The 9848-nt window shown below is 46.1% G+C and overlaps 2 protein-coding genes across 2 annotated transcripts; both read left to right on the forward strand.

Annotated features, from left to right (window-relative positions):
- LOC149434077 (olfactory receptor 2A12-like) lies at positions 1-951 on the forward strand. Its single transcript, XM_089664168.1, has one exon. It carries the CDS (start codon positions 1-3, stop codon positions 949-951), a length of 951 nt encoding a protein of 316 aa, XP_089520294.1.
- Positions 952-5935: 4984 nt separating this feature from the next.
- LOC149434078 (olfactory receptor 1G1-like) lies at positions 5936-6877 on the forward strand. Its single transcript, XM_089664169.1, has one exon. It carries the CDS (start codon positions 5936-5938, stop codon positions 6875-6877), a length of 942 nt encoding a protein of 313 aa, XP_089520295.1.
- The last annotated feature ends 2971 nt before the right edge of the window (positions 6878-9848 follow it).

Raw genomic sequence — 9848 nt, forward strand, 5'->3', positions numbered from 1 at the left:
ATGAATAATATGAGGAATCAGACAGAGATTACGTCTTTTACCCTCGTAGGTCTATCAGACCATCCACTGACCATAAATGCACTTTTTGGGCTTTTCCTTCTGATCTATCTGATGACTCTTATCACAAACCTTCTTATATTTTTCTTGGTCCTCACTGACTCCCATCTGCACAACCCAATGTATTTTTTTCTTGCCAACTTGGCATTTCTGGACATGTCCTATTCATCAGTGACCGCACCAAGGATGCTCTATGACTTGGTCACAAGAAGCCGATCAATATCCATTCCTGCCTGTATATCCCAAGTCTTTTTCTATCTCTGCTTTGCTTGCTCAGAACTTTTCTTACTCTCGGCTATGTCCTACGACCGCTACATTGCCATCTGCCACCCCCTACATTACAAACTAATGATGTCTTGGAGGGTCTGTGCTCATATGGCCTCCATGGTCTGGGTTGCAGGATGTTCTGTCTCTTTGATTCATACTTTACTTTTGCTCAGGTTGTCCTTCTGCGGACCAGCTTCAATCCACAACTTCTTTTGTGACCTTCCGCATGTGATTCAAATTACATGTACTGACCCCTTCATAAACATGGTGGTCATATTCTTAGCAGGCCCTAGTCTTGGATTAGGAGTTGTTCTTATGACCTTTCTTCCATATGTCTATATTCTTAGTACCATCCTCAGAATCCGTAGCAAGACTGGAAAGAGGAAAGCATTCTCCACCTGCACCTCACACCTCACCGTGGTCTCCATCTTTTATGGAGCGTTAACTTTTATTTACTTGGTTCCATCTTCCAGCAATATGTACATTTTAAACAAACTCTTTACAGTCATATCTGCCCTCATTAACCCATTGCTGAATCCTCTGATCTACAGCCTGAGGAACAAAGATCTCATGGAGGCACTTCTGAGGTCTTATTATGACTTGAAGTTGATCCAGGCGTCATTCTGAAATTTGACACTTTTTGTATTCCTGGGACATTTTTAGTTGACTAAAAATTTTGTTAATGTATTTCATAAAATGTAAACCTGTCGGGGGATCATTGTTGTACTCACCCTTGCATGACCAGTTGGTCCTTGTAACCCCCACAGACCAAATGTAGACATTTTAGTAGACTTTGGTTCACTTCAAAGTAACTCTGTGTCTATTTTTCTTACCATAATTTTTAACATAGATCTTTATGCATCTATAAGACCTTTAAGTGGCCAGCGCTGAGCAAACTATTGGAGCTTTATAAATACTGTATAATAATAATACTGTATAATAAGTGGCACAACGTTTTCATAAATACCCAGATATCAGAATTTTTTTAAAGATGGACAAAACAGTGAAAAAAAAAATAGTTTTAGTTCACATAACGAGCAACATATTCTACATCATTCATACAATTTTGAAAAGTGTCACCAAATTGTTTTCTCCTTTTCACCTTCCCAAGTACAGGGACCCCATGTCCCGGGTTTGACATAGTATACAGTATATCAGTGATGTATGGTTGGTAAGCAAGTGATCAATATATTACATTCAATGGGTTGATGGGCGGTCATTGGTAATAATACCAGGCCACTCACATGTTTAGAGAAAGTTAAAAGCTTTGATTTATTGCCTCCATTGGCACACAAATCCATAAGACCACAATCCAATCCAGAGACCTCACTGGCTCCTGGTTTGCAGAGGATAACAGACGCAGCTCAGACAATGAAGATGGCCAACTGGAACGCATCCCGCAGCGTGCATTCCACTCACCGGAAGTGATGCAGGGCGTAAGGACGACAGACCGGAAGTGCGTTGACGCGTTTCGCCCCTCCCACAGGGCGTTCTCAAGACGTCTTGTGAGTAGCCTGGTATTATGTAATACTATACATGGTACTAGCAGTATTACTCTATGGGGGTTTTTCTCTTTTGCACCGGTATGGAGCTTTTATTAGGAGTATGTGGAAGGAGTACACCAAGCCATACAAGGTGAAAGGAGCTTTGGAAGATCCCTAAGGGGGTGTAGGATCCCTAAAATCCTAAAAGGCGCATTACTCACTAACATCTGATGAGTGCGGTTGATGTTGATTTCACACTGGTGAATGGTGGAAGCACATTCTTTTGGAGAAGATTTTTTACTTGTGTTTTGGGAAGAAAGAATTTGTTTCTGCACACAAAAATAATTCTTTTAGACACTATTTAATTATTTATATTCAATAGTATATTTTTTTCATTGATATAATATTTCTTTGACTGATATCTTTACTGTATATGTAGTGGATGGCTTTGTAAGTTGTTGTTAGTATTTTGAATTTTATTTGTTGGGCGAGTGGAAACCAGTGGAGGGATTGGCAGAGAGGGGTGGAGGACCCTGAATGGAGACCAGTAGAGGGATTGGCAGAGAGGAGTGGAGGACCCTGAATGGAGACCAGTAGAGGGATTGGCAGAGAGGGGTGGAGGACCCTGAATGGAAGCCAGTGGAGGGATTGGCAGAGAGGAGTGGAGGACCCTGAATGGAGACCAGTAGAGGGATTGGCAGAGAGGGGTGGAGGACCCTAAATGGAGACCAGTGGAGGGACTGGCAGAGAGGGGTGGAGGACACTGAATGGAAACCAGTGGAGGGATTGGCAGAGAGGTGTGGAGGACCCTGAATGGAGACCAGTGGAGGGATTGGCAGAGACGGGTGGAGGACACTGATTGGAGGTCAGTGGAGGGTTTGACAGAGAGGGGTGGAGGACACTGAATGGGGGGCCAGTGGAGGGATTGGCAGAGAGGAGTGGAGGACACTGATTGGAGGTCAGTGGAGGGTTTGACAGAGAGGGGTGGAGGACACTGAATGGTTGGTAAGGTGGAAAAGCCTGGTAGCAGTATTCATAATGGACTGGAGGGGGAGTGGCCTATGTAAAGGTAAGCCAATGAGGAGGGAGTTGAGGCGATAGATAACCAGAGAGTGAGTTAGGAGCTTTGAGGTATCTTTGGTTAAAAAGGGGCATATTCTGGAGATGTTGCTGAGATTGAGGCGGCATGATTTGGACAGGGATTGGATGTGGGTCTGAAAGGATAGTTCAGAATCCAGGGTTACCCTTTGCACCCAGGGATGGGTTGATAGTGGTGCTATTGATCCTGAGTGAGAAATCAGGGGAAGAGGCACGTAGGGGAGGTAATATTATGAGCTCAGTTTTGGATAGATTGAGTTTTAGGAAGTGGAGTGACATCCAGTCTGATATGTCTGTTAGTAAATCAGTAATACGGGAGCAAACTGATGGGGTGAGCTGAGGAGTAGAGAGATAGATTTGTGTGTCATCAGCATAGAAATGGGATTGGAAACCATGGGAAGCTATCAGCTGACCCAAGGAAGAAGTGTAGAATAGGAGAGGTCCAAGGACAGAACCTTGGGGGACCCCGACAGTAAGAAGAGTAAGAGAGGAGGAAGTAGAGTTGTAAGTGACACTGAAGGGGCAGTTAGATAGGTAAGATTCAAACCAACGGAGAGGGCGGTCATGGAGACCAAGTGAATAGAGGTTTTTGAGGAGGAGGGGGTGGTCAGCTGTGTCAAAGGCAGTGGAGAGGTCCAAGAGTATGAGTATGGAAAAGTGACCATTGGTTTTAGTGGTTAGGAAGTCATTAGTGAGTTTTAGGAGAGCAGTTTCTGTGGAGTGTGGTGGGTGAAATCCAGACTGAAGGGGATCGAGAAGGTTATTCACAATAAGATGGCAGCTCAGCCGGTTGTAGACCAGACATTCAAGGCGTTTGGAGGCAAAAGGGAGTGAGGAGATGGGTCTTAGTTTGTTAAGATTGGTGGGCCCAGTCCAGTCTTTTTAAGTATGGGGGTGGCTAGAGCATGTTTTAGAGAGTTGGGGAAGATGCCAGTAGAAAGGGAGAGATTGAAGATATGAGTTAAAGAATGAAGGATAGAGCCAAAGGGTGATCGCAGTATTTGGGGGAGCAGGGTCCAGGGGGCAGGTGGTTAGGTGGGCTTTAGAAAAAAGTTTACCAACCTCCTCTATAAATTCCAGTATATATCCCATAATCTGTAGACGCTGTAACTTTCACACAAACCAATTAATATACACTTATTGGAATTTTTTTTACCAAAGACATTTAGCAGAACACATTTTGGCCTAAGTGTATGACTACATTTAGTTTATTGGATATTTTTTAGAATGTAGAAAATAATGTTTTTTTCAACATTTTTGGTCTTTTTTTGGAGGCAGTTCCGTCAGTATCCTTTTTAGGCATGTTTATTTGCACAAAACACACCCACAGGCATGTTGCCTATCACATTTCTTGAGGTGCTAAAATTCCAGGGCAGTAAACGAGAAAAAAAAACACAAATGACCCATTTTTGGAAAGTAGACTCCTTAAGGAATTTGCCCCAGACATGTTGAGTCCATGGAAGATTTTATTTTTTGCCACACATATTTGGAAATTGACAAAAAAGTTTTGTTTTTTTAACACAATGCTGTCACTTAAATGATATATTGCTCACATATGCCATGGGAATATGTGGAATAACACCCCAAAACACATTCTGGTCCAAACTGGACCACTGTAACTATGCTAAAAATATACAGTATCATGCTGATTCTTCTGACTGTGGCTTGTGTCTTCACATTTAGGGCTACTGGTATGGCCTTCAAACTGTGCCTCCACGAGCCAATTTTTCCCTACATACCTAAGGACTGCAGTTCTAATTATTTTTATAAAGATGCCTCCCTATGACTTGTCTCCAGTCTAACCTCTTCATGCCGAGTGTACGCAAATATGCGGCCTCTCAGTGGCTAAGCCTTGACGCCAAGCAGCCGCATATTTGCGTACTATTTGTAAACGCTATCAGCACATGTGTCGGCGTCTCATGGAAAGGTCCTGATTTCTCCTTGTGACTGGGACCTTTCCGATCATGTGACAGCCAATCATGGCAGTCACATGACCCTAAACCCTACCCCGCCTCCCGCTCTCAGAAACCCCTTAAAGGGCTGGGAGGTGCTGGCACAAAGGGGTTGAGGCTTGTTGGTGCTGCTGTCTAAAAATAGTGACACTGGCCACTGTTTAGCCACTCAAACCTAAGGGCTGAAGCGCTAATGGTTTTTAGGAAGACAGCCACCTGTGTCTTCTAGTTCTGTATTTTGGCCAGTTTGGCTACCAAACTGGGGTGACCCTGGACAGTTGTACCCAACCAAAGCTAAGGGTTCTAGCTCTTTACTGACTATCCACTGTGCAATCCAACTAAGTTCTAAAATGGCAACCCTTATAAAATGTAACTACAAAATGATGGAAGCTAAAAGAAAAGCCGTGTTCCTTTTGTAGTGTGTTAGGTCCCTCTGTCCACTAACCAAGAAGTAATAGAGGTGATAAATCTATAAAAATACTTACAGTGGATTTTAAATTCAAACGTTGAAGATTGTACTCAGTTATAGAAAAGGGGCTCTCAGGGGGTTATAAATTACATCTTAAGAGATCTTTAATGAGGCTTTCAGCTTTGTGTTCCTACAACACAACAGACTGTCCTGAGGGAATGCCGACATTTTATATAAGAATTAGTAATTATCTGGTACAAATGTCTCCAGGTGAACCTGAGTATCATGTGCAGGCACAACATATATGTATTCCTATTGATGAATCCTCAGATTGATCATTTGATGACTGCTTTATGTTGATAAATTTAAAAATCAAAGATTAATACAAGGAATCTGCCAGAGATTACCTCTTGTGGGTCCATCAGACCATCCACTGACCACGAATACACTTTGTGTGCTCTTCCATCTGATCTCTCCGATAACTGCCGGGACTGCCAACATCTTATATAAGAATACATCATTAGCTGCCAGAAATGTCGGCATGTAACCCTGAGTGTAATGTGTAGGCACTCCGTACAGGTTTGTCCTATTAATAAATCCTCAGATCTGTAATTTTATTACCGTTCTATAGTGATACATAAAACACAGAGAAAGAAAAAATGAATAATATGAGGAATCTGACAGAGATTTCCTCTTTTACCCTCGTAGGTCTATCAGACCATCCACTGACCATGAAGGCACTTTTTGGGCTTTTCCTTCTGATCTATCTGATGACTCTTATCACAAACCTTCTTATATTTTTCTTGGTCCTCACTGACCACCATCTGCACAACCCAATGTATTTTTTTCTTGCCAACTTGGCATGTCTGGACATGTCCTCTTCATCAGTGACCGCACCAAGGATGCTCTATGATTTGATCACAAAAAGCCAATCGATATCCATTCCTGCCTGTATAGCCCAAGTCTTTTTCTATATCTCCTTTGCTGGCTCAGAAATTTTCTTGCTCTCGGCTATGTCCTACGACCGCTACATTGCCATCTGCCACCCCCTACATTACAAACTAATGATGTCTTGGAGGGTCTGTGCTCGTATGGCCTCCATGGTCTGGGTTGTAGGATGTTCTCTCTCTTTGGTTCATACTTTACTTTTGCTCGGGTTGTCCTTCTGCAGAACATCTTCCATCAACAACTTCTTTTGTGACCTTCCACATGTGATTCAAATTACATGTACTGACCCCTTCATAAACATGGTGGTTATATTCTTAACAGGCCCTAGTCTTGGATTAGGATTTGTTCTTATGACCTTTCTTCCATATGTCTATATTTTCACTACCATCCTCAGAATCCGTAGCAAGACTGGAAAGAGGAAAGCATTCTCCACCTGCACATCACACCTCACCGTGGTCTCCATCTTTTATGGAGCTTTAACTTTTATTTACTTTGTTCCATCTTCCAGCAATATGGTCATTTTAAATAAACTTTTTACCGTCATATCTGCCCTCATTAACCCATTGCTGAATCCTCTGATCTACAGCCTGAGGAACAAAGATCTCAAGGAGGCACTTAGGAGGTCTTATTATCACTTGAAGTTGATCCAGGCGTCATTCTGAAATTTGACACTTTTTGTATTCCTGGGACATTTTTAGCTGACTAAAAATTTTATTAATGTAAACCTGTTGAGGGATCATTGTTGTACTTACCCCTGCATAACCAGTTGGTCCTTGTAACCCCCACAGACCAAATGTAGATGTCTCAGTATGGGGGGCGTTTCCAAGATGGCAACCGGAGCAGCCGTATAGGTGAGAGCTCTGTCGCCCAGCTTCTTAATCCCCTGCCATCCAGGCGGCAGCGGCGTGGTGTGAGCCGGAGGTCCCACGGACCCTTCCCAACTACAGAGGAGGGGTATTGGAGAACTTTGGCTCCCCTCCATGACGTCGGTCTGTTGCGGCCTAGTGCAGCCTCGTTCGACACCGCCCGTGACAGGGACAAGTGAGTGCGGCTGGTGGAGGGGGAGGATTAATGGAGGTCCTGTGCCCCCCCCTGCAGAGGTAGTGAAGTCGGTAGCTGATGACTACAGCCACCAGGGCCCTGTTATAAAGGGACAGCGCTGCCTGAGGACCCATTGTGGCTTGTTGTTACTGGAGGGGTTGTGTCAGGTTCCCTTGCACTCCCCCCTTTGTGTGCAACGCTTCAGGGTGCTATTATTATTATGGCCCATGTGTCTCCCTATTATACAGCACAGTTTGGGGCCTGCATCTGGGCCAAAAACCTTTCTGAGGATCATCTAACCCAGCGGTTCTCAACCTGGGGGTCGCGACCCCTTTGGGGGTCGAACGACCATTTCCCAGGGGTCGCCTAAGACCATCGGAAAACACATATTTCCGATGGTCTTAGGAACCGAGACACCGCTGCAGTCTCCGGCGATGTGTGGGCGGGATGATACGCTGCTGTCACCCGGCCACACCTCCAAGATCGCTCAGCAGCTCCGCCTCCTCGCCACTGATTGGCCACCGGAACTGTAGCTCAGGAGAGGCACACAGGCGGCCAATCACCGGCGAGGAGGTGGAGCTTGGAGAGGAGGAGCCAAGCGGCAGCGCGCGTACATCGAAGAAGACCGAGGGAGCGAGTGAAGAGGAGAGCGGCCAGAGAAGGAAGACAGCTGACAGGTAAGTGAGAGAGCGAGCCCAGGCTGGAGCAGGGGTCAGCAAGGTAAGTATCATTGGTGTCAGTGGGAGGAATAGTGCCCCATCATTTGTGTCACTAATACCAATGATGGGGCACTATTCCTCCCCCCACTGACACCAACGATGGGGCACTATTCCTCCCCCCACTGACACCAACGATGGGGCACTATTCCTCCCCCCACTGACACCAACGATGGGGCACTATTCCTCCCCCCACTGACACCAACGATGGGGCACTATTCCTCCCCCCACTGACACCAACGATGGGTCACTATTCCTCCCCCCACTGACACCAACGATGGGGCACTATTCCTCCCCCCACTGACACCAACGATGGGGCAGTATTCCTCCCCCCACTGACACCAACGATGGGGCACTATTCCTCCCCCCACTGACACCAACGATGGGTCACTATTCCTCCCCCCACTGACACCAACGATGGGGCACTATTCCTCCCCCCACTGACACCAACGATGGGGCAGTATTCCTCCCCCCACTGACACCAATGATGGGGCACTATTCTCCCCTCCACCACACTGACATCAATGATGGGGCACTATTCCTCCCACTGACACCAATGATGGGGCACTATTCCTCCCCCCACTGACACCAACGATGGGACACTATTTCCCCCCCCCCTGACCCCAATGATGGGGCACTATTCTCCCCTCCACCACACTGACACCAACGATGGGGCACTATTCCTCCCACTGACACCAACGATGGGGAACTATTCCTCCCACTGACACCAACGATGGGGCACTATTCCTCCCACTGACACCAACGATGGGGCACTATTCCTCCCACTGACACCAACGATGGGGCACTATTCCTCCCACTGACACCAACGATGGGGCACTATTCCTCCCACTGACACCAACGATGGGGCACTATTCCTCCCACTGACACCAACGATGGGGCACTATTCCTCCCACTGACACCAACGATGGGGCACTATTCCTCCCACTGACACCAACGAAGGGGCACTATTCCTCCCACTGACACCAACGATGGGGCACTATTCCTCCCACTGACACCAACGATGGGGCACTATTCCTCCCACTGACACCAACGATGGGGCACTATTCCTCCCACTGACACCAACGATGGGGCACTATTCCTCCCACTGACACCAACGATGGGGCACTATTCCTCCCACTGACACCAACGATGGGGCACTATTCCTCCCACTGACACCAACGATGGGGCACTATTCCTCCCACTGACACCAACGATGGGGCACTATTCCTCCCACTGACACCAACGATGGGGCACTATTCCTCCCACTGACACCAGCGATGGGGCACTATTCCTCCCACTGACACCAGCGATGGGGCACTATTCCTCCCACTGACACCAGCGATGGGGCACTATTCCTCCCACTGACACCAGCGATGGGGCACTATTCATCCCACTGACATCAGCGATGGGGCACTATTCCTCCCACTGATACCAACAATGGGGCACTATTCATCCCACTGACATCAGTGATGGGGCACTACTCCTTCCACTGACACCAATGACATGGCACTACTCCTCCCACTGCAAAATTACAGTTATGAAGTAGCAATGAAAATAATTTTATGGTTGGGGGTCACCACAACATGAGGAACTGTATTAAGGGGTCGCGGCATTAGAAAGGTTGAGAACCACTGATCTAACCAATGCTTACAGTGGGGCAAAAAAGTATTTAGTCACCACCAATTGTACAAGTTCTCCCACTTACAAAGATGAGAGAGGCCTGTAATTGGCATCATAGGGAGACCTCAACTATGAGAGACAAAATGAGAAAACAAATCCAGACAATCTCATTGGCTGATCTGGAAAGAATTTATTTGCAAATTATGGTGGAAAATAAGTTTTTGGTGAATATGAAAAGTTCATGTCAATACTTTGT

This window comes from Staurois parvus, unplaced genomic scaffold (assembly GCF_062004578.1).
Source record: "Staurois parvus isolate SC_StPar_1 unplaced genomic scaffold, SC_StPar_1.0 ptg001842l, whole genome shotgun sequence".
NCBI lineage: Eukaryota > Metazoa > Chordata > Amphibia > Anura > Ranidae > Staurois > Staurois parvus.